The sequence below is a fragment of the Clupea harengus genome, chromosome 24, assembly GCF_900700415.2.
Source record: "Clupea harengus chromosome 24, Ch_v2.0.2, whole genome shotgun sequence".
Taxonomy (NCBI): domain Eukaryota; kingdom Metazoa; phylum Chordata; class Actinopteri; order Clupeiformes; family Clupeidae; genus Clupea; species Clupea harengus.
Genome location: NC_045175.1, coordinates 1,372,707 through 1,397,706, shown reverse-complemented (window position 1 = coordinate 1,397,706; position 25,000 = coordinate 1,372,707). Strand labels below are relative to the sequence as shown.

The 25,000-nt window shown below is 46.7% G+C and overlaps 2 protein-coding genes and 1 pseudogene across 10 annotated transcripts in view; 1 reads left to right on the top strand and 2 right to left on the bottom strand.

Annotated features, from left to right (window-relative positions):
- Window positions 1-3,975, top strand: part of trmt1 (tRNA methyltransferase 1) — a 13,654-nt gene extending 9,679 nt beyond the window's left edge. For 7 of the 8 annotated variants that reach the window (XM_031561930.2, XM_031561929.2, XM_031561926.2 and 4 more), the window contains 7 exons: window positions 455-589; window positions 870-955; window positions 2,159-2,267; window positions 2,584-2,660; window positions 2,867-3,007; window positions 3,119-3,233; window positions 3,831-3,975. In XM_031561930.2, the coding sequence (XP_031417790.1) occupies window positions 455-589; window positions 870-955; window positions 2,159-2,267; window positions 2,584-2,660; window positions 2,867-3,007; window positions 3,119-3,233; window positions 3,831-3,905 (738 nt within the window). In that variant the 3' untranslated portion in view covers window positions 3,906-3,975. The remainder of the gene's footprint in view (window positions 1-454; window positions 590-869; window positions 956-2,158; window positions 2,268-2,583; window positions 2,661-2,866; window positions 3,008-3,118; window positions 3,234-3,830) is intronic. The other variant, XM_031561924.2, reaches the window with a different exon arrangement.
- Window positions 3,976-4,911: 936 nt separating this feature from the next.
- Window positions 4,912-18,753, bottom strand: LOC116219159 (annotated as a pseudogene).
- A 1,490-nt stretch (window positions 18,754-20,243) lies between these two features.
- Window positions 20,244-24,739, bottom strand: LOC116219376 (tripartite motif-containing protein 14-like). 2 transcript variants are annotated; one of them, XM_042703641.1, is made up of 4 exons: window positions 24,088-24,739; window positions 23,884-23,937; window positions 23,220-23,300; window positions 20,244-21,434 (listed from the first exon to the last, which is right to left on the bottom strand). In XM_042703641.1, exons 3-4 carry the CDS (start codon window positions 23,239-23,241, stop codon window positions 20,875-20,877), a joined length of 582 nt encoding a protein of 193 aa, XP_042559575.1. In that variant the 5' UTR covers window positions 23,242-23,300; window positions 23,884-23,937; window positions 24,088-24,739; the 3' UTR covers window positions 20,244-20,874. The 2 variants fall into 2 exon arrangements, with proteins under 2 accessions (XP_042559575.1, XP_042559576.1); XM_042703642.1 differs by lacking the exon at window positions 23,884-23,937.
- Window positions 24,740-25,000: the final 261 nt, after the last annotated feature.

Below are 25,000 nucleotides of genomic sequence, written 5' to 3'. Positions count from 1 at the left end.
ATCCTCTCCCTCTCTCTCTCTCTTTCTCCTGACTCTCTCTCATCCTCTCCCTCTCTCTCTCTCTCTTTCTCCTGACTCTCTCTCATCCTCTCTCTCTCTTTCTCCTGACTCTCTCATCCTCTCCCTCTCTTTCTCCTGACTCTCTCTCATCCTCTCCCTCTCTCTCTCTTTCTCCTGACTCTCTCATCCTCTCCTTCTCTCTCTCTTTCTCCTGACTCTCTCATCCTTTCCTTCTCTCTCTCTCTCTTTCTCCTGACTCTCTCTCATCCTCTCTCTCTTTCTCCTGACTCTCTCTCATCCTCTCCCTCTCTCTCTCTCTTTCTCCTGACTCTCTCATCCTCTCCCTCTCTCTCTCTCTTTCTCCTGACTCTCTCTCATCCCCTCTCTCTCTCTCTCTCTCTCTCTCTCTCTCTCTCTCTCTCTCTCTTCTCTCTCTCTTTCTCTTTCTCCTCAGCTCGGAGGGCCAATCTGGGCGGATCCTATCCATGATATAGAGTTTGTCCAGAAGGTGCTGTCGGCCGTGTCCACAAACCCGTCTCGTTTTGGGACGTCGAAACGCATCGAGGGCATGCTCAGCATGATGACAGAGGTGCTCCAGTGCACACACACACACACACACACACACACACACACACACACACACACACACACACACACCACACACACACACACACACACACACACACACACACACTCACAGTGTTGAAATTGATGTCGTGTTTAATTATTAATAAAATGAACAATGCAAAACTCGTTATGTGATAAGATGAACAAGATTAGGATTAACACAGCAATGCTGAATGGGTGTGTATTGGCATTGTGTGTGTGTGTGTGTGTGTGTGTGTGTGTGTGTGTGTGTGTGTGTTCAGGAGCTCCCGGATGTCCCTCTGTACTACGCGCTGGACCATCTGTGCAGCACAGTGCACTGTAACACTCCAGCCATGCTCCAGTTCAGGTGCTCACTCTCTATGACTACACACACTCTCTCTCACTCTCTCAATCTCTATGACTACACACCCAAACACACTGACTCACTCTCTCTCACTCTCTATGACTACACACACTCTCTCTCAATCTCTATGACTACACACCCAAACACACTGACTCACTCTCTCTCACTCTCTATGACTACACACACTCTCTCTCACTCTCTCAATCTCTATGACTACACACCCAAACACACTGACTCACTCTCTTCACTCTCTCTCAACTCTCTATGACTACACACCCAAAAACTGACTCACTCTCTCACTCTCTATGACTCACACTCTCTCTCTCACTCTATGACTACACACCCAAACACACTGACTCACTCTCTCTCACTCTCTATGACTACACACATCCTCTCTCTCTCAATCTCTATGACTACACACCCAAACACACTGACTCACTCTCTCTCACTCTATGACTACACACACTCTCTCTCACTCTCTATGACTACACACCCAAACACACTGACTCACTCTCTCTCTCTCACTCTCTATGACTACACACCCAAACACACTGACTCACACTCTCTCTTTCTCTCACTCTCTATGTCATGACTACACACCCAAACACACTGACTCACTCACTCTCTCTCTCTCTCTCACTCTCACTCTCTATGACTACACACCCAAACACACTGACTCACTCTCTCTCTCTCTCTCTCACTCTCAATGACTACACACCCAAACACACTGACTCACTCTCTCTCACTCTCACTCCATGACTACACACCCAAACACACTGTCTCACTCTCTCTCACTCTCTCAATCTCTGACTACACACCCAAACACACTGACTCACTCTCTCTCACTCTCTCAATCTCTATGACTACACACCCAAACACACTGACTCACTCTCTATGACTACACACCCAAACACATTGACTCACTCTCTCTCACTCTCTCTCACTCTCTATGACTACACACCCAAACACACTGACTCACTCCCTGTCACATGTGCACACCCAGTCTGACGCTCTATTCACACCATCTGCCCATGTCTATTTATTACCACATGTCACACTGAATACACATATCTAACACTATACACACACCCTTACTCTCTAACACACACACACACACATATATGGTTGGGATTTCTTTCACACAAAAAACACGCAAAATGCTCCCGCACATACACACACTTAAACACACTCTGTGTTCACCATCAGGTCCGCCCTGCTCCACGCAGGCTACAGGGTGTCCATGTCTCACGCCAGCAGGAACGGCCTGAAGACCGACGCCCCACCCGGCGTGATCTGGGACCTCCTGCGCTGCTGGGTAACCCCCCCCTCCTCCTCCTCCTCCCCCCTTGGGGTTTCTCTCCACAGAACTTATATAGGCCAAGCTCAAACCTCATCAGGGAAACTATTCCAGATCGTGTTTGTTTGTGTGTGTGTGTGTGTGTGTGTGTGTGTGTGTGTGTGTTTGTGTGTGTGTCTGCTTCTCTACATTTAATATGAGACACTTTGTCTGGGCTTTTTGTTGTGAATTCAGCCCATTCTATGGCCTCTTTTTATTTATACAGACCTTTTAATAAAAGACTGCTGTGTGTGTGTGTGTGTGTGTGTGTGTGTCTGTGTGTGTGTGTGTTCAGGAGAAGGCCAACCCAGTGAAACGGGAGAGGCTGTCCGAGACGAGCCCGGCGTTCCGCATTCTCTCCACGGAGCCGACGTGAGTGCAGCGGAGGACACCCGTCTCCTCTCAGCTCCTTAAAGTGCACTAAGTGCACTTAGGTCATTTCTCTCTCTCTCGTCTCTCTCTCTCTCTCTCCGTTTGTTCTCCCTCTTTCTATTTTGCTCTCTCATCCTTTTCTCTCACACTGTTTACTCTGTTTCCCTTTCACCCCACCCCATCCCCCCCACCCCCCCCCCCTCCAGTCTGCAGGCTTGCTTTGACGTGCGTGAGGACGCCAATCCCCAGTCTCGTAAGCGGCACCTGGTGCGCTTCCAGGAGAACCCTCAGGCCAACTGGGGCCCAAAGGCCCGGGCCAAAGACAGGTGGGCCACCCACTCCACTCAGTATGCCATTCTATCATCTTCTCTTATTCAATTCATATTCAAAGTTGGCTTGACTGTTAGCAGTGATATTGATTGAATCACTCATCTTGTTCTTCTGGTGTTTCTCCACAGTGGTGGGATATCCAGTGAGCTCGAGGACAAGAGGAAGTTGTGCCAGAACAAGAGGAAGAACCAGGTCACAGACGCGTCCCAGCTCAAGAACTTCCCCTGCAAGAGGTTCAGGAAGGTGAGGGTGCGCACACACACACACACACACACACACACACACTAAACATATTACACAAAGTAAGTACCAAGTATACCCTCACTGTCGACACACTTGTACACACATAGACCTTCTACACACACAAAGACCTTTTTTACTGTGCACTGAATGCATAGGTACACACACACACACACCTCATACAGTACAAAACGGTGACATACAAACACTCTTTCATGCCAGTTCATCCTCTTATGCAACACTGAGTGCCCAGATTCCTCATCTGTGTTGGCATGACTACAGCTCATGGAATTCACAACAGCTGTGTGGCAGGAACATTCTCTCCTCTCTCTCACACACTCTCTCACACACACACACACACACACACACACACACACGCACTCTTCTCTTTGTCTCTCTCTCACTCTCACACACATGCAAGCACTCTTCTCTCTGTCTCTCACTCACACACACACACATGCAAGCACTCTTCTCTTTGTCTCTCTCTCTTATACACAGTTCTCTCACTCACTCTCTCTCTTATACACAGTTCTCTCACTCACTCTCTCTCTTTCTCTCTCTCTCTCTTATACACAGTTCTCTCTCTCTTTCTCTCTACAGGGCACATGCACACATGGAGACAAATGCTGCTATTCTCACGAGTCGGCATCCGATGAAGCTGATAAGATGGAGTGAGGGACACACAATGGACCCACACACACACACACACAATGGACTACACACACACAAATGGACTACACACACACACACACACACACACACACACACACACACACACGCACCTCTGTAAGGCTGATCTCAAAGCTAGCATGGCTCTTCTCATGGCTACGTTTCCCAGAATCCTTGACACAGCAAGCGGCAAACAACCAAGTTGATGTGCTAGCCTTGGCTGCCACTGAGGTATTCAACTTGTGTGTCTGCACACCACTGGCAGCACAGCATTTCAATTGGATGTTTGTGTGGAGGACTACACAGTAAGGTGGAGTAATCGTCAACTCGCAAGCACGTGGTGAAATGGAGATGATATGGAGAGAAAAAGGTCTTTGTGTTGGATGTATCCGGAGTTAAACACACTTGTGTTTTTCATATGTACAGATAGGGGATTGTACTGTTTAATTTAACTTTCCTGTTTTCAGTTTTCCCCTTTTTAAATCGGCAAATAAAAGATCCCCTTCACTCTTCCTCTCCGTCAGTATTGGTGGGTTCCCCAAAGGAAACCTCGTTATGCAAACTGATTCGTGGCATCAGACTGGATTATTTTTATAGGTGTCACTATGCTGCCCTTGTGCAGACTCTGACTCATAGCTTCCAATCGTACGCATTAGACCAGGGGAACACACTGGCCACACAAGCTTTTCTTTTTTCACCCAAATGACCTTCAGCTACAGGCAAATTACATACCAGAATTTACTAGAAAAACAATTGTAGGTAGACCTCAGTAGAAATCCAATCGGAGGATAAATTCACCTAAACGGATTAGTCTGCCTTGAGACCGGATCTCAGTCCAATCTGTGGTATCCGCTGCCAGCCAACACGCGTCTGAGCGGCTAGTGTTCTTTCTGGAGCTCTGCGGACTGACATTATACCCTCATGACGCCACGCCGCTCGAGCACTGTATGTGGTGGGCACCCCTCAACATTTTTGTACACTTGAATATATTAGTAATGACAGAATACGTAAATCACTTTTGATCATTTTAATTACAAAAAATGGCAAGAATTACAAAATAAATCACCTAAAAGAGGGACTCATCTAAAAAAAAGGCACAAAAATGTCTATTGCACAGATCATAATCACTGAGTTTGAGACAGATTTTAAGTGTGTGTGTGTGTGGGGTGACTGTTGCATGGAGTTCTTCTGGGGAATGTTTTCGTGTGAATGTTAAAGCTGCAGTGTTATATACCTCAATAGTTCAATCTGCAGAGATGTCACAGTAGTTTATAAAAGAATGTTCTTAGGCCCCCCGTTCTATCGTCACAAAAAGTTCTCCGGTACGAGATTTGCTGAGGCAGCTTTTCAAATGGCCAAAAATAATAATAATGGGTTTACAACAGATGTATGAAACCAAAGACGGCCTGCCATCCCCTGGAGGGTACATTGTGTTCAATTACACTGATGAGGCTGAAAAATAGCAGAGGATCCTTGAAGTCCAGGTGAGACAGACAGAGAGGTCAAGCTGACCCCTCTTTAGACAGCGTTGGCGGCAAGTCGTGACAAGCGTGTCGGATTTTTCCTGATTGGTGTTCTGTGTGTTGCTAGCTCCTGATTGGCTAGCTCTGCCAGACCCGGAGCAAGAAGGTGCGGATCTCCATCGGGTGCAGAGTGACGTCCAACGACGACGGGTCAGCGGGTCGCTTTGGCGGGGGCGCCCCCGCATCTGTCATCACGGAGAACAAGGAGAAACCATGAAATACGTCCTGGAAAAGGTCAATCTGACACAGACTTGAGAACCCAGGGTGCGCTGAGACAGATTTAGAGCAGGCTATGTGCGTGATGAGTGAATAAGAGAAGAAGAAGGAAGGAAAGAAAAAAACGAGGGAAGGTGAAAGAAAAAGAGCAAAGGGTCTCAAGCTCCAGCCAAATACGTGTGAATAAAACGCGTGTGACAAATATCCAAATGCCAATTAACTAACTATATTGAAGGTACAGTCCATGATTCTGGCATTTTTGAGTGCACACAGAACAGACATCTTATTAGTGCTTATTACAGAGAAAGATTCATAACCCCCTATGAGGTGATCCTAGAGGACTGGGACAAAAGGTCTATTGGAATAAACTCAGGGACTACACCTTTAACTATATTAATCCAAGTCAAAAATCACGTTGGGCCTGACCATGTGACTGGCCACCGGGAGTTACCTGAGCTGGGTCTCCAGTCCAGGCGACTCATCTCACTCTTCCACTGATTGGCCCCCAGACTCATCTCTGTGGCCCCCAGCACCTCCAGATTGGAGAAGAGCTTCTGTGGAGAGAGACACAGCAGGATGCTTTCAGGACACTAGCAGCAGCAGCAGCAACATCAACCGTATGCCCTTCCTCTTCCCCTTCCACTCACTCACTCACAAACTTTAATGAGACACAGCAAAGGTTGGAATGACCTGCCGTGTTTGGAGATTGTATTGTCCAGTTAAGGGGTTGAGTAGGTTTCCCCCCCCTTGTGTGTGTGTGTCTGTGTGTGAAGTTAAAAGTGAAGAGTTGATTGTTGGCTTGATTTGTTCTTTGTGAACTGGTGCTGAGAGAATGAGACAGACTGTGTGTGTGAGTGAGAGAGAGAGAGAGACAGTGCGTGTGAGTGAGAGGGAGAGAGAGAGAATGTGTATGTGTGTCTGTGTGTGTGTGAGAGAGACAGTGTGAGTGTGTGTGTGTGTGTGTGTGTGTGTGTGTGTGTGTGTGTGTGTGTGTGTTTCTCTAACCTGCAGGTTAACAGTGACGGGCTGTGAGAATGCTTTGCTCTCTTTGCTCTGGTACTGGTGCTCCAGGCGCAGCAGCACCGAGTCGTAGTCCCACTGGGACACCGTCAGCAGATGAACAGCAGGGGGCAGCGCAGCCTGCAGGCCTGAGAACTACAGCAGAGGTGCAAACACAGGCTAAATCATTACAGGAGACTACAGCTCCAGCACATAACACTAGAGGTTAGAATAAATGGCAGGAAATTAATTATCTAATTAGGAAAGCTTATAAAAGTCCTCTAATTTGACCTGCCTGTGGCATAGTTTTACGGTACGAGTAACCAATTATGACTCCTGAAAGATGTCATGCTTTCTCAGCAATAAACCTTTACATAAAGAAAACAATGCCACACATTTGTCATAACATAATTGTTATAGCATCATTATAATTGTATATTTTTAGAATGCAAGTGATTACAGTGATGAGTCCTATTGCCTGCATTTCAACCACCCTCATTGATCTAATTAATCCACCCACCCAAAATTGCTTCAAGAGAGAGAGAGAAACATCAATCCATCCATCCATCCATCCATCCAAAATTGCTTCAGGAGAAAGAAAGAGAGAGCGAGAGAGAAACATCCATCCATCCATCCATCCATCCACCGCCCCCCCCATCTCACCTGCAGGCGTGTGCTGGGCTGGGCCAGGCCCTTCTGGAAGCTGAGCAGCGGCTGCAGCACCTGGGCCTGAGCGAGGGGCCGGTGGGCGTCGGCCGCCGTGTCGGGGGGCGTGAGGGTGAGCAGCAGGCGCCCGCGTACAACCAGCCCCTCCGCCCCGGCCTCGCCCGTCTCGTTGAGGGGCTCGGCCACGCCACGCACGTCGTCGTACAGCAGCCGCCGGTGCAGCTGCGGGTGGAAGGAACCGATATATGCATGAACATACACACGGACATGAACGCATGCCAAAAATATGTATGGAAATACCACATACTTGTTCATACATGCACAAACATACATAGGGACGTAAACTCATTTATGTACACGTCACCCACACAGGGCCAATTGTAGACATTCATTAAAACACGGTATTTAAAACGTAGTTCTCGTACAAAGAGGAATATCCCATGAGGATGGTTTATATGTTGTATTCTGTGCTCTGAGTGTGAAATGACTGGTGTCTCTCTCTGCTAGTGACACCTGGGGCCAATCTAAACGTGCTGTAGAGGCTGTTGTGTTGATGCAGGGGCCGTTCTGCCCGCCTCACCATGATCTCCAAGGAGCCGTCCACAATGCTGCTTCCCCCCTGGGAGCGGTCAGTCACCACTGTCAGCTGGGACTCTTTGTCCTGAGGCAAACACAAAGACACACACTCCCTGTTTGTTTTTGTCATGAAAAAAAAATACCAGTGGTAAGGCCAATTGGCAAGAATCTGGCGATCCACTATGTATCACAATACAGGGGTTCCGATTCAATACATTGCAAAATATTGCAATGCTGTAAGCAAGTCAATATCTAATTTTAGGAAAATTGTCATACTATAAAAAAACACACCACCACATGCATAGACTTCCTGCCCAAGGGAGTGGAAGAGTTAAATGGCACAGGATAGATTCATCTTAATCTTTGCATGTAAGCTATTAATTAAAAATCGATGCAGTGTTTCTGAGAATCGATACAATATCACAATACATAATATTGCAATACTCAAGTGTATCGATATTTCCTCTCTTACAAAATGTAATCATGAGCTTTGAAGCATGAGTGTTGAAGTGGCGAGGTGAAGGACTATCAAATCACCAAGACTCATGGTTGTACATACAGTAAAGACAGACAGGCAGGCAGACCGATTGTGACCATCTCAAGCATATACCAATATTCTGTTGAGTTCTTAAATGTACACTGTCCTGCAATGAAGCAGACACTGAGATAAAAGACTACAGTTCCCTAGTACAGACTGCCTTGGCGTCTCCCAGGACCCGTCAGAGAGCTCACCTTGATGAAGGCACGGGAGTTGATGGGGTAATAGTTGCCAGCGATGGGCTCAGACTGCAACAGGTCCCACGTAGGACGATAGTCCCTTCTGTTGGACGGACAGAGACAGAGCGATTTCAGTCCACTGTGCACATTCATTTTTGACCATAAATTCACATTAAGCCTCCTTAGAATCCACAGAATGCAAGAGTATGCTGTGAATAAGCGCCTTGAGACAATTGAATTGTTTTGGCTCTATATGAATAAAATTGAGTTGAATTGAACACAGTAAACTGGAGCAGATTTATTCAGGAAGAGACGGCAACATAGGGTCGCTCGGCCTGTTCTTACCGCCGCTCCAAAACCTCTCTGCCGTTGGAGTCGGTGTAGAAATAGCCTGAAGTGTTGATGTCGGTGTCGAGACGAGAGATCACCTCCTTGCCCAAAGCATCTCTGAAAGCAAACAAGAGAGAGAGAGAGAGCATAAAAAATATGACGAATGTGGCATGTTTATCCGTCTCTGAGCACTGTGTGTATGTTTGTGTGAAACGGTCTCACTGAGTTTGGAAGTGTATGAATGCTACTGACTGTGTGTGTGTGTGTGTGTGTGTAAGAGACTCACTCAACAGGCACAGGGCCAACAGTCCACTCCAGCTCCAGCTCTCTGCTCTCCGCATACAGACGCACCACCTGGGACACCCAGGGGCTGAACCACTGCCTCACCTCCTGAACCACTCCGTTCTGAAACACACACATACACACACACACACACACACACACATATATCATACACATCATAACTCCTGTAATACGCACAGGACCCCCCCCCCCCTTACACAAACCCAAACCACACTGGTGATTTTTCGGCACTCTCTATCTACTGCTGAGGGCTGCTGTACCTGCACTGTCTGGATCTTGGCCGTTTTGCTGATGATGAAGGGGGTGGAGCAGTTTGGCCTGAAGATGTAGGCGCCCGACGGCTGGTCGCTCTCCTCGTTGTTCCCTGCGCTGGCATTGTACCTGTGGAACACACACACACACACACACACACACACACACACACAGTGTTAATAGGATTAATAATAGGATACGTTCTGAAAGGAGGAGACCCAGCTTAAGAAAGTAAAGGATAGATAGAACGTTAATAAGAAGGAAAGGATGGATGATGGGGAGATGGGAGGTGGGGGAATAGTTGTGATTTAACATCACGCCAAGACCAAAGGCTATGTTCAATGGATAAAACTAGTATTTACAGTAAAGTGGCACGGCCGTTTCCACTGATGTTTCAGGTATCCACGGTTTCCACCGCGGCACATCAAATATTAAGGGGGAAAAATGTCAAAAAATGAACGGTTCATAAGTTTTCAATTCCACGCCACTCAGAGTAGCCTTTTCCACACTCATGTGACTCAAGCACATCCTATTTCTCATGGATGTCTGTCCTTGATTCCTTCAACCTCGGTGCATTCAGTCCTTGTTTTTTTTTAGTTTTTATCAAAGGGAAATGGTAAAAAAAATGTGTGTAACAAGCTATTTGTTCCATCGTTCTGTTGAGGGTTAAGCAGAAACATCAAAATCCCCTTAATTTGAGATTCGATTCAATTTACTTTTATTACAGTATATTGTTACAATTATTTAATTGGATTATTAGTTGATGTCTTATTGTGGGTAATTTCTAAATTAAACAATCAATGGTATGCATGTTCCCAAAAAAATAAAAAGTAACACATGGTGTTGGTTATTACCCACGGTTCCAGCTATCCGCAGTAGTTCTTGGAACGTATCTGTATTTGCAGGGCTGCACATGTAAACAAAATGTACTTTCCAAAGCAGAACAACATGGTGACTAAAAGCAGAACAGTTCAGTCAAAGAGGAACAATGTGCCTCCACTGCACTCAAACCTGCATCCAGTTAGGAAGGGAAGACTGTGTGTGTGTGTGTGTGTGTGTGTGTGTGTGTGTGTGTGTGTGGTGTGAGCATGAGCCTGTCTGGTCTGGACCAGATTGTGGCTAAGCTAAGACCTCCATGAAACACTGGTGAAGAATGAAGAACCGTCTCACCAGTAGAAGTTCTGGCTCGTGTGTGTGTGTGAGACTCACCAGTAGAAGTTCTGGCTCAGGTGTGTGTATGTGTGTGTGTGTGTGAGAGACTCACCAGTAGAAGTTCTGGCTCAGAGGTGTGTGTGTGTTTGTGTGTGTGTGTGTGTGTGTGTGTGTGTGTGTGTGAGACTCACCAGTAGAAGTTCTGGCTCAGAGGTGTGTGTGTGTGTGAGACTCACCAGTAGAAGTTCTGGTTCAGGTGTGTGTGTGTGTGTGTGTGTGAGAGACTCACCAGTAGAAGTTCTGGCTCAGAGGTGTGTGTGTGTTTGTGTGTGTGTGTGTGTGTGTGTGTGTGTGTGTGTCTCACCAGTAGAAGTTCTGGCTCAGTTTGATGCTCTGCTTGGTCTCCAGGTTGCTCAGGCTGCTCAGCAAGCCCGTGGCAGGGTCAAAGGTCACCTTCAGGAACTGAGGCAGGGAAAGAGCAGCACAGGAAGTGATTTCATGTCCAGAGACACCACAGCGGAGAAATGTACAAGACACTTCACAAGCTTCAACTCTACATTCTAGAGTGCAACTCCTCAAGCCTAAAAGGAGGAGCTCTGCGATTCATGTAAACATTTACACAACTCATATTTTACACTTAAATAATCTATATGCTATTCCATGAGGTCGCAAACTGCATCAGTATCCAACCCGACATTAGTGATTTACACGTAGCAGTAATCTATTAGTAGGTGTTCACCCCACCCACCTTGTGTCACATTGCAAGTGTTTGCATACTGAATTTCAGTCAATATATGAGGGGGGGGAGGATACAGGACTTGGGGTATTTGCCTTGTTGCCCGAGCCCTGACCTTGTTCTGCATGGTGAGAGGTGCCTTAGGCCGAGGTGGGGGTGGTGGAGGCCTGTTCTGGAGCAGGGAGATGGAGTAGGTGGTGTAGCCCAGGGGAGGGGCCTGCACCTGGAACACCAGCTCGTTCAGCGCCGACCCTCGCTGGCCCCTCAGTGCCATAGTGGCTTTGGACAGGGGGATGACCTGTGGAGGAGCAGGTGCACAATATCTTACTTTCATCTCTTAAATATATGAATGTTTATTTGTCTTTAAACCATCACACATTATTAATCACAACATCTTACTTTCAACTCTTAAATATATGAATATGTTAAGTGCATGTCTTTAAAACATCACACATTATTAAATCACAATCTTTGTCTAGAACACACAATGGTCTAAATGGTCACTCACAATACCAATTAAGACATTTTTTCTAAAACGTCTTCTGGATTTCTCTGCTAAGCAAGCACCTTACAGAGAAACCTCTCTCAGACACACACACACTCACCTCGTTGGTTACAGGTTTGCCCTGAGCGTCTGTCACGCTGTAGGCACTGCCGTTAACGGGCAGCCGCACGGACCAGCTAACGGGGCGTGCCAATGGGTTATACACATTCATGGTGAACTGAGAGAGAGAGAAAGAGAGAAATTAATATCACTCACTGACACTTACTCAAACACAATGGTCTGGGGTATTTGGCGTGTTGGGTAGCAATACATACATGATGTCTATAATGACCACATGTTATATTACTGATCACACAGGACAGAGGTTGGTTTAGTGTTGTACCATTTTGCTGGTTTCGGTCAGCGAGCACACGCTGATGTTGAGGTTCTCACAGAAAAAACGCCGGGCATCAGAACCACTGAGGACAGCCAGGGAGTTACGGACCAGCACCTGAGAGAGGGAGAGAGAGAGTGAGTGAGAGAGAGAGAGAGAGGGAGGGAGAGAGAGAGAGTGAGAGTGAGTGAGAGAGAATAAAGAGGTGAAAAGAAGACGGAGAACAGGAAGAGTGGGGAGAGACAAAAGGAAGGAATGGAAATCAAATGGAGATCAGAGGAGAGCGAGTTTCCATTACAGAAACTACACCTGCGGTATGCCCGCTAACTTCTCACGTGTCCTTATCTCCGATAAGCCATCGGCTCCGAAGACTTCCCTCACCAGGATCGAGAAACAAACCCCACTGTGGGAACACGGCAATGGTGCCCCTCTCTATATCCTCTATTGTTCTGGGCAGCACCTGCTCCGACAGCCACAATAACCACATTGAGAGGCCCGGAGCCGTGCAGGTAAAGTACCTGGCAGTGGGCCCAGCCGGTGGCCAGTCCTGCGGGCGTAGTCGTTGGCCACGTGCTGCTTCTCCGTCCCGGACCACTGCGTCGTGGGTGCGGGCCACCGCCATGGGCCTTCCCTGACCAATCAGAGGGGAGGAGGACGAGAGGTCAGCCAATTCGCAAACAAAGTTTACTCAACACTGCGATTAGAGGCAGCTTATGAAATGAAAAGGTCCAAGCTCAACACAAAGGCGGTGGTCGCTTGGGTAAGGGTTACTGGGTGGGTTACTTAAACAATACCACTGATAATGCATATTATGACCAGAAGGACCACGACTAAACTGGGTGGATACGGTCATATGGTGTCATGACTTACACTACATTGTTCATATTTAAGGATGTCAACAACACTTCCTTCTATATCTCTTCCTGAAATGTCAGCGTTTTACTGTAAACACTGATGAAACACTGAAGTCAGACTCACTCATGGTGTCCGCTGTCTCCCTTCCCGAAGGGGCCACTCCTGGACTTTGGCCCGCCCAGAACCTCCCAGCTGATTGCACGTCTGGTGAAGGGGCAAGAGGGACACGTAAACAATCACTCTACTTCAAAACCGCCAATGACGGCTAGGGGAACCATTCAGGTGAGGAGTGAAGGTGTAGTGCGAAAACAAAAACAGTCAAACAAAAGGGCCACCGGTCAGTCTCATCACTCAGTACTTCATGCCAGGGCACAAGGTTAGAGAATTAGCACAACTGTTAACTGATGGGTGAAATCTGCTGGCATAGGCAGACTGTTAGAGGTTTGTGCCTGAGCCTAGATGCAGTAGATTAGTGAGTAAAGGCTTGGCCATACTGGACGAAGACAAGTGCAGGGAAGAGTGTTGAGGCAGACAGGGTTGGGGAGTAACTGGTAACATGTAACAGAGTTAAGTAATTCAATTACAAAAAAGATAGTAACTGTAATCTGTAACTAAATTACAGTTTCTAATCAAAATGTTGGTGATTGCAAAGGGGGTTCCATCTGAATATATGTAGGGGGATGAATTAGATTAATGAGGGTGGTTGAAATGCAGGCAATAGGAGTTATTTGTTATGGCATCATTTGAATTGTAAAAATATACAATTATATTATAATGATACTATAACAAAGATGTTATTGTGACAAATGTGTGGCATTGTTTTCTTTATTCAGGAAAAAGTAGAATATAGCGTTCATTCTGTTACTTTTCATCTTTTTGCCATCTAGACATGCTCCATTCATTTGGCAGTACGCGCTCAAATTTTGAACGTTGTTTTTGATTGGAGAACCAGTCTCAATTTGCACCGCCTCTCGTCTGTCAGTCAAAAAGTTATCAAATGCAATAGGTTAAAATAGTTACATTACTCATTACATTTTTAACAGGGTAAATAGTAATCTGTAACCTATGACATTTCCAAGGTAACCGTGCCAACCCTGGTTGACAGAGTAAGGTCAAGGTAACCATGGCAACCCTGGTTGACAGAGTAAGGCAGACCTGCAGATGGCTGTTGCTCAGCCTCTCGTAGCGCTTCAGGGCAGGCCGGCTGGTGAAGTAGCCCGTCCAGAAGTCATGAGCATCATCAGCGTACGGGAAGAAGTCATCCGTCTTCAGGGCCCTGAGAGAGAGAGAGAGAGAGAGAGAGAGAGAGAGAGAGAGAGAGAGAGAAGAGAAAGAGAGAGAGAGAGAGAGAGACAGACAGAAAGACAGAGAGACAGAGAAAGAGAGAGAGAGAGAGAGCGCAACAAATAAACAAACAAACAGACAAACAACAAAGAAAGACGCAAACAAGGAAGAAAAGGAGTACAAAAGTAAAAAGAAGAAAGAGACCTGGTAAATATATGCAGGGGTCGGAAGAGGTTGATACAGTTTTGAATTGAAGCGGTTGAAACCGTTAGTGGCTCATGCCAACTTCAACCAGACATGACCGCTCTTCCCATGACATCTACCCCTCCTTCCGACACACTGTGCGCCGTGTTAGAGATGAAAATGTCTTACTCTCACTGTGTGTGTGTGTGTGTGTGTGTGTGTGTCTCTCTCTCTGTGTGTGTGTGTGTGTGTCTGTCTCTGTGTGTGTGTCTGTGTGTCTGTGTGTCTGTGTGTGTGTGTCTCTGTGTGTGTGTGTGTCTCTGTGTGTGTGTGTTGTTGTGTGTGTGTGTGTCTCTGTGTGTGTGTGTGTGTGTGTGTGTCTATCTGTGTGTGTGTGTGTGTGTGTCTTCTGTGTGTGTGTGTGTGTGTGTGTGTGTGTGTGGTGTGTGTGTGTGTGTGTCTCTGTGTGTGTGTGTGTGTGTCTGTCTCTCTGTGTGTGTGTGTGTATGTCTCTCTCTGTGTGTGTACTGACCAGGTGGTGTTGGCGCGGTGCAGCTCCTGCAGATAGCATGAGGGGGTGGAGTAGAGCACGTTGACCTTGCTGCCCGCTGCCTGCTGGCCGTTGACGTAGCGGATAAGCTTGTCCATGTTCTTGTACCACAGGTTGGCGTTCTCGTACTGGAAGTCTGAACCCATGGTCATGATGATATGGTTGCTCTTGTAGAATTTGGACTGAAGGGAACCATTTTAATCACTGGATGCATATTGTACGCATATTGCAAATCCTTCAACTAAGCGCAATAGAACCATATTGTGATTCAAGTCTTGAGATATATTGATATATTACATATTATATCACATTATGACAATTATTTATCTCATATTGTGGAGTCTCGACAGACACAGAGGTGCTATGTATGGAGAAATTACATTCTGTAACATAGAGAAGTACATTATAAAAAAACTAAATTATGACTCTTACCTGGTTGTGGGCCGTCTCCAAGAACATCTGCACCATGTCGTCCACGTTGAAGTCTTCCAGGTCTGGGTCGTCCCGGATGGGCGCGTCCTCGCAGGACTGGTCCCAGCAGAAGCCATCCGGGGGGTTGTAGCCGTTGGGAAGGATGCCTGTGTGGGACACACAAAGCAGAGGAGCCATGAGAGAAATGGGCAAAACGAAACTGGACGAAACTGCAGAGGCACAGCTGAGTCTCAAATTGAAAATGTACTGCAAATGCACTTCCACACTTTCACAATGACTGTTCTACAACACTTTCACAATGGCTGTTCCACAACAATTTTACAATGGCTGTTACACAACACTTATATAATGGCTTTTCAATTACTTTTCATCTGAGTACCACAACTGTCTATTGACCGTTTTTGATGACAGATTTTTCTCTCTAATCCTAATCGAAACCCAAACACTAATCCAAACAAATGCTAAATGTTCCAGCACAGAAATGACTGACAGTGGAATGGGGGAGCACTAATCGCACAGTACAATCCCTGAATCGACCTGCAAATTAGAGAATATCAATTAGAAATGATGCATTGTACACAAAACATTTGGTTTCATAAAGCATGCTGCAATGTCTCGGTTAAATAATCTTAATCTCTATAATCTCTTACAAGATTGTGCCCCAGGCACCAAAGACTGGCAGACTTCACTTCCCAAATCCCAATGTTTAAGAATTAAGCTCATTTTTAGGGCAACCCCAATCCTGGGCCTCTACTCCCTAAAGAAGGCAGCTCCCCCCTGGAAGCTAGTGAAATGGTGATGTTGGTGTGAGTGAGGGTTTTTAGGTTTGGTGTACCGGTGAAGAGGTCTGCAGTGGGGGCAGACAGACTCTCACTGGCCTCCACAGGAGCTCCAGCTCCTTGGTCTTCTTCCGGCGGTCCTTGTCCTGGTAGTCCCAGACGGCGAAGAAGAAGCCATCGTAACCCATCTGAGAGGAGGACAACCGGGAAAGACCAAGAGAAAAAACATAGAAGAAAATCTCAGGGGGAAATTCTGTAAAGTTGAGTATTCACACACAAGAGTTATCTACCAGTCCATTCCTACCTGCAGTTGCACTTGTGACACAAAGCTGGCTAAAGCGGCACATTTTTGACAAGAAACAAAACCTTAAAACAGACAACAGTTGCCAAGCATCAGTTGATCACATATTTTCTTCATGACCATTATTATGTCAGTTCAGTTTCAAATCAAGACTCACGAACCTAGTTCAGGAATGCTCGACTTTAAAGCGGATCCTCACGTGTATATTTTACCTGGGCAAATATGGAGGCGTGTTCTCTGGCGTGTCCGAAGGGGTCGATGTGCCAGGCCACGCGGGGGCGCCCGCACGGGCCGAAGGTGTCGTTGAGGAACGCGCAGTGCCCAGGGCATCTGGTCGATTGACGGCGCTGTAGTGGGTGGTGGCCTCGTCGCTCATGCACCAGCCGCCATTTATGAACTCCAGACGGCCTGAGAGAAGAGAAGAGGTGAGAGTGAATGAGGGAGAAAGCAGGAGCCAGGAAAGCAGGAGACAAGAGCAACAAAAAGATGTGATTAGTGAAAATAGTCAAAAGTAAATGCAACAACTCCAAGTGCAGCGATCACTGTGTGGTGAACACATGTGTGATTATAAAAGTATCAGATGATGCCTCCATAGAGTGATGTCCAAGCAACTTTACCCAAGTCTCGCCACAGTGACTCCCTATGTAGTTTACAAACAACCATGGACGACAGAGACAGACAGACAGACAGACAGACAGACAGACAGACAGACAGACAGACAGACAGACAGACAGACACAGACAGACAGACAGACAGAGACAGACAGACAGACTGACAGAGAATCATGTAGGCCCCTATTTATGATCCAACTTAAGCAGTTTTAATAATTAATTATTCTTAAGCGATTTTCATTCAGCTTGTGTGTTGTTGTTGTACCTTCGTTGACCAGCTGGGTGACGATGCTGCGTGTGCCTGGTTCTGCTGCTTCACCAGCGGTAGAAGAAGGCCGACTCCACGTAGATGAAGCGACGAGACGGGTCTTTCTGGAGCTCCTCTACCACCGAGTCCAGGATGTACTGAACCCCTGCGTGCTGGATGTCATTACGGTCTGTGTGTTGAACACACACACACACAGTTTCATTGTTATCGGTACACATTCAGATTTCACTGATGCTTGGACATTGCACATGTAAATTAATGCATTTACATGTCAGTATACAGCGTTACGCACAAACACAGACACAGTTTACCAGTGACCGCTACAGATGCCTTGAAAAAACAATAAAGCTAAGGCCTCCATCTAAATGATGTTACATAAGAGCAATAAGACTGCTAAAATAATATCTTATGTCTGCACATTCATCAGCATAGACCCCCATCTGTTTCCCTTGTTAAACATTTACTTAAAAAGGTGACAATCATAAAAGTTCATTTGGTCATCATGCTGACAATCAGTTCTCTTTATGGTTGTGGACACAGCCCTTACTGACCAGATGCAAACGTATTCTGCAACATTTGTGGTATCCACATTACATCTCTGTAAATACTTTCTTGTCACAGTACCCTGTAGGCTAAACTAACAGCTTTGAAAGTGCTTCATGACACAGTACATAAAATGGGAAGTGCTTACTAACAAAGCCACAAACCCCGTTCTGCAAAAATTATGTTTAAAAAAAAAACATCTGACCTCCGTAGTAGTACTGGTCGACGGTCTTGAGCCAGCCCACATCGTCGTGTGTATGTGGGACCAAGTGAACGTTGAGCATGGACGGCTGCGTCGCTGGACATGACTGAAATGTTCCACAGACACGCACAATGCAAAGCTTAAGCGAATAATATGGCGAAACAGAACTGTTTTATTCAGCTCAGGGTAATATTACTGTGTCTTGTTAGAATCAGTAACAACTCGTACGACAGGAAGTTAACCGTCTCACATAGAAATTCTGAAGCAATCGTTACCTCTACTCGCTCGTTGACAGACTTTATATCCACACTTTAGACATATCCGACACCGCCTATTCATTGCAGGCTATTCACTCACCTTATAACCACACACGGGGTCGCGAATATTGGTCGGAAATCCTGAAACACTGGCTTGCAACAGCGAAAACACCAACACAGCTGTGTATTGGTAAGCCGCCATATTGAGATTCACTGCCTGTCATATGACAGCGGTTTTTAATTCTTCACGTGACTCTGCGTCCGTAAAAAAAACCTCGTGAGACGTTTGGACTAATGGAAATGCATTAACTTGAAGTAGACCACAACGGGTTGAAAGTACATTGGAAATACATGTTTCGACAAATTAAGTCATTTCTATAATCTATTTTATTAAATTATTGTGACAGAGAGCAGGGCACAATTGAAAAAAATGAGACAAGTCAAAAAATGTATTAGGCACAATTAATACGGACACAATGTGAACTTAGCCTACTACACAATTGTACACAGCCAAAGTCACAAACACAACAATGAGATTAAAGTAAACGTGAGAAAAACAAAGAACACATTCCAGGCAATACAAGTAGCCTACCCCAGTAACTGCTCTTGCATTTTGCCAGAAGAATGGCCCACATTTGAGGACCATTCTTTCATTTAAGGCCACTAGCTCTGACAGTGAGGATATAAATAATATCATAAAAAAAGTTCGCAACAGAAAGAAACTAGCAAAAGCAGTACATGGTCATGTGAGCAAATCTAACTATGGCCCACGCTGGTGTGTAAACATGGTGCGAGCAGCCTCAGCCTCAGCCTCAGCCTGTTCTCTGCAGTTTCTCCTGACGGCTATTGGGGGCAGTAGAAATGCTGTTCTTTTGAGTGAGAGAGTCCAACCCACCCATTTCACTTAGCATTGCTCCTAATAAATAAACGAATACAAATCAGATACTTACCCAACACATTTGGTAAACTGCTATATAGTCAAAAGGCGGAATATGGGGAACATAAAAGTATGTACAAAAGACCACCACAACAGGACATGCTACAAAGGTTTCAAAGTCCTTTAACTGTTGGGTAATTAGTGTTGACCGATTCTGAAAACAATGAACTGTTTTAATGGATTTCTGTGGGATCTGAAAGGCTTTCATGGTATGTTATGGTTACAAATAGGTGTCTGATGGTAGGAACTGCCAGATATGGATGGAGAAGGTGGTCGTCCCGAGTAATGGCCATAAGGACCTGAACATAAAGACTTTCATATGTCATAGATTATTACTAGTTACTTCATATTTATTATTCTTCATTTTACATTTGGCTGTTTTGTTTGGATTCGTTTTTACCTATTTCTCCCTCGCCACCATGTGTATAGATTGCTTTACTGCAGCTTTTGCCAAAATTCAAATGTATTATGAAGTATTTCTCTCCATGCGCTCGCACCTACGCTAAAGTTACTACAGTAGGCACAGCAATAATAGATAAGGGGTGTAGTGCATAGGTAACTGAAGACCAGTAATTAGTTATCGGTAGATCTTTGTGATAGCTTCCCGCTGTGTGACAGATGGCTCCGTGTAGTGCTGGGAGGCTGCTGTTGTTGTTGTTGTTGTTGTGGAGCGAAAGTGAGCGCATTAATGGCGTGGCTACACTTAGGAGAAGTCACCTGAGCATGTCACCTTTACCTACACAGAGACCCAAAACCTCACAGTGACAATGGCGCCACAGTTCCAGGCACCCCCCTGCCCCAATCCCCAAAGTCAAAGTCAAAAGCCCTCTTTGTGGTCGGGTGTAGACACAATTAGCAGTATGGAAAAAGAGTTGAGCCGGCACACAGGGGGTCCTCTGGTGTATGGTGAACCTCTGATGTGTGGACCCTGACCGACCCATTATTAGGTTCGTTTGTGGGGGTGACATATCATCCATTCGTTAATCTTTCATGAGTGACATGACAAGGTATCCATATTTCATCGGTGAAATGTAATCCTTTTGTATTCACACCAGGTGTAAGAGAGTCATGTGTATCTGTTGAATTGAACCCCTGCTGCTTTGCCAGACAATGAAGTGAATGCATTTATGTGTAATGCATTTATATAGCACTTTTCTACTCATTAGAGCACTCAAAGCACTTTACAGGTTAATGCCTCAGACATCTACCCACTCACACACTATCGGTGGAGGATACCATGCAAGGTGCCATCCTGCACATCAGGAGATCACCTCCTGAACCACTGTCGCCCCTTTCGTGAAACCGTTTTTGAGGAGATTTTGGTCATGTTGACTGCTTATAGGGGCAAAGGCGCAGTCTGGGTTTGGATTGGGACAGGAGATATGGATGGTGGGAACTTGGTCTAGGGATGGGGGAAGGGCTTGGTCAGGTGGTGGAGGAGTCTCCGTTGCCCCTCTCCAGCGGGCAGATGAGGAGAGTGGAGTCCAGGTCCAGCCTGAAGGCCGGATACAGCGGCTGGGAGAAGGGGCATCGGAACATGTGCAGCAGCTCCACGGTGTTGGCCAGCCGGTAGAACGACAGCTCGCCCTTGTGCCGGTCCAGGAAGACGCCGATGCGCGGGCTGGGCTCGGCGGCCACCGTGATCTTGCGGTTGTCGTGCCAGGCGGCGTAGCCGGCGTGCGTGCAGCGCAGGCGCCACGAGTTGTCGTTGCGGCCCAGCAGGCAGGGCTTTCCGCCCCCTTTGCGTCCCACGGCCCGGTAGGTGACCCCGACGTCCACCCAGCCGCCACCCTGCCACTCCACCTCCCAGTAGCTGGCGCCGCCAAACTGGCCCTCCTTGCACAGGACCTGGGCCACGCTGTCGAAGCGCAGAGGGTGCAGGGGGTACGCCTGGGGCTCCTCGCCGCAGTGGGCACCCTGAGGGCCGTCCATAAGGAACAGGGTGGGGTGGGCTGTGTCAGGGTCAAGGGTCAGACGGCAGGCATCTATATATATATGGGGGGAGGAGACCGAGAGGTAAGTGATGGAAGAGGAAGGGGTTGGCCTGTTGTTAATGTGCCCACAACATTCAAAACGTTAATTGTGCATCGCTCTCCACAGTTGTTTGTTTGGAATCTCTATATATCCGTAATATATATCCATATATGGGGATAGACAAAAAAGAGTTATAGAGGATGAGAAAGGGGGCTAAAGTAGTTGCCATTGATTTATAATGCATGCTCTCCACAGGAGTTCATTTAGAATAAGTGCATTGCTAATGGGCATGGAGTACGATGGTCCAGAAAGTGATTAGATTAACACTTGGCAGCTAAAAGAGAGCTCAGAGATTTGGATCAGGATATGTGGCCCTAACTTCAGACATCTAACTCCTCCTGAATCCTAGGGACACACAATATCTTTCCCTTTGAGAAAACCCCATTCACATTCTGCTTGGGTTTTAGCAAATGTATCCTGCTATAGTGTATCTGATTCAAAAATGTATGCTAGCCTCTTTCAATACAGCCATATTGTTTTAGCTTTCTTACTCATCACATAGATCATTCCTCAGAGTTTACTAACTGGCCTAGTGGAAAAACTATCATTCTCCCTTGGTTGTATACAGATGTGAATAAAAGATGTACTAAAATGTCTGGGACGACAATAAGATCCTTTCTATTCTACTTTACTCTCGTCATGCCGTGTTTATATCCACTGTTGTGGATACATCATCTATTTCGTTATGTTACACACTTCAGCAAAACTTCAGGATCTAAGCAGACATTCAATCAATCAATCAATTCAATCTTATATAGCGCTTCTCTAAATACCCGAAGTCGCTTTACAGAGTCCAGAGGCTAGTAATCATTCATACACAGTCATACCGGTGGTGGTAAGCTACATCAGTAGCCACAGCTGCCCTGGGGCAGACTGACAGAAGCGTGGCTGCCAATCAGCGCCTACGGCCCCTCCGACCACCACCAACATTCATTCATATTCATACAATGCATGTCTTTATGATGGTGGGGGAAACCGGAGTACCCGGAGTAAACCCACGCAGGCACGGGGAGAACATGCAAACTCCACACAGAAAGGACCTGGAACGACCTGGAACGACCAGGATTCGAACCCAGGGCCTTCTTGCTGTGAGTCGACAGTGCTAACCACTGAGCCACCGTGCTGCCATTTAATACATTTAATAGCTAACAAGATTCAGCAAACAACCTTGGAGAACATGTTAGCCTCTTGTGGAAAATCAATCAAACTGAGCTGCTTACAAGGTAGGCAGACAGTAAGGATCAATGACGATAATTACACACAAGCATGGTATGGCTATACCACTAATGTACGCCTCTCCGTTAGCCTGCTTGTTGTTTAGGAGCCAGCAGGCCAATGACAGGATAGTACGACAGTACAGTAAGACACTCTGATGAATGACACTAGTTACACGAGAACGTGGTTTGGCTATCCCGCTGACACACTTAATGACATCATTCATGACATCATTAGAGGTAGGAGACCACGGAGATCAGGAAGTGGAGTGAGGGCAGGAGGGAGAGAGAGAGAGAGAGAGAGAGAGAGAGAGGGAGAGAGAGAGAGAGAGGGAGAGAGAGAGAGATCTGATTTCTGTGAATGTGGCGGCCATGCGCCAGACACATGTCTCGACACATGTCAGGCGGAGCGGGAGGCGTGGCTGCGGAGGCCGGCACGGGAGTGTGAAAATTCGTACATCTCTTAGGTTACATGCTACGTTACCCATTACCCAGAATGCAACGGGCCTCTGTAGTACTTACACCTCAGGAAGGTCGACCTCATGCGCTGATCTGAGGGCTGGAGAGCCAAGATGGAGACCGGAAAGGCTATAGGCACTGACACTGAACAGGAGAGAGAGAGGAGGAGGAATAGTGAGGTAAACACATGATTGCAACAGCATACTCTTCATTCGGTGAACAAAACTTGCACAGCGCATCATGGTGACAGTAAACCCAGTGAAACGCGACATTCCCTTTCACCAACATGGCACCCGTCAACAACAAAAACCCAATCCACGCTAACACCCCAGAGTGACCCACATCCGCCCCCCCCCCAACCCCTCACCCCCTTTTCCGCTCCTACCTGAGGCAAGGCCAGGGAGCCAAACACGTGTCAAGCATATCAGTGTCTGACTGGCCCGGCTGAATAATTCAACGCTAATGAAAGAATAACACTGTGTGTCTGTAAATGGCATGTCAGGCTCCGGCTGAGTGTCAGGTGAAGTGGGCCAGGCAGGCAGGCATGGTTTGCCCCCGGAGGGAGGGCCATCACGGCACCATCAGGGGAAGGGAGATAAGGCCTGGAGAGGAAACCCTGGCCTCCTCTTTGGAGCCAGACCAACGGTACCTTATAAGGGCATTTTGGCGAGGAGGGGGGGAGTGGGAGAGGGGGGAGGGGGGGGGGTGAAACAGAAAAGACACTTGCCTGATTGTGATTGCCTGTCTGTGTTTTTATTGTGGGATGCACCAGGAGACCATGCTATAAAGGGAACACAGGTTTTTTTTTTTTTTTTAATAATGAGTGACAGTGATTCAGTGGTTGAGGTATGAGGGAGGGTGAAAAAAACAGAAAACTCTCTGGATGAGTGGGGGGGGGGGCAGTGGCTCCGAGTGCTGAGGTCAGACCTACCTTTCTGACTTTCTGCAGAGACGGGATGAGCGGCGCTGTCGTTTACTGCATATAGAGAACGAGAGAGACAGACAGAGAGAGGACGAGAGAGAGAGATAGAGAGAGGGAGATGGAGAACAAGGGAGAGAAAGGAGTGAAATGCATATATTAATAGATGATGAGGCTATAGAAACAGAATAGTCATGCAAACTATGTTCACAAACCAGTATACAGGAAAACATTTGCCTTTCACCCAGGAAGAGAACAATAGTTTACACTAAAGGTTTAATAATTCAGCAGAAGGCTTTGGCAGCTGGGTGAAGTTGTGACTGAATAAATGGCCGCGCTGGCTCTGACATGCGCACACGTACACGGCTGTGCGGAGTGAGCGTCTTCCGTCGACTGGGCCTTCTGGGACGATGGTGATAGACGATTAGACACTGATCTGTTACACCTGCGGCTAAACTCGCCCCGCTCAAGTGACCCGGGGCTCAAATCTAATCTCATTCTCGGATGCCCTCGCTGCAGTAACATAACCCTTGACTACTACTATCGCAGCCATCCGGTAAGCCAGGTCCAAATCTCCTCATACAGTATCTCCGTCCCTATCCCAATCCATGCCCTTGCCCCTGGAAGCGGGAGGTGTGCTGCGTTCTGACCCCTGACCTCTGGCACGGCTGCATAGTATCTGCAACTTCCCTGAGACGGACTAGGGAACTGAAAGGGATAATCAGTTTGTGTCTTAGCCCACACTATGAGACGCTTGCTGTTTTTCCACATTTCTCTCTCTCTCTCTCTCTCTCTCTCTCTCTCTCTCTCTCTCTCTCTCTCTCTCTCTCTCTCTCTCTCTCTCTCTCTCTCTCTTATTATATTTAGATATTATTATATAGATATGAAATCATATCAGGTATTCTACACAGGCTTCTATAGAATA

Excerpts from the sequence above, each read along its gene's own strand:
- LOC116219376 (XM_042703641.1), bottom strand. The coding sequence starts at position 23,241 with ATGAGGTCGACCTTCCTGAGGT. Across the intron at positions 21,435-23,219 it reads GAGGTCGACCTTCCTGAGGT|ATGCCTGCCGTCTGACCCTT; the intron begins GTAAGTACTACA and ends ATATATATATAG.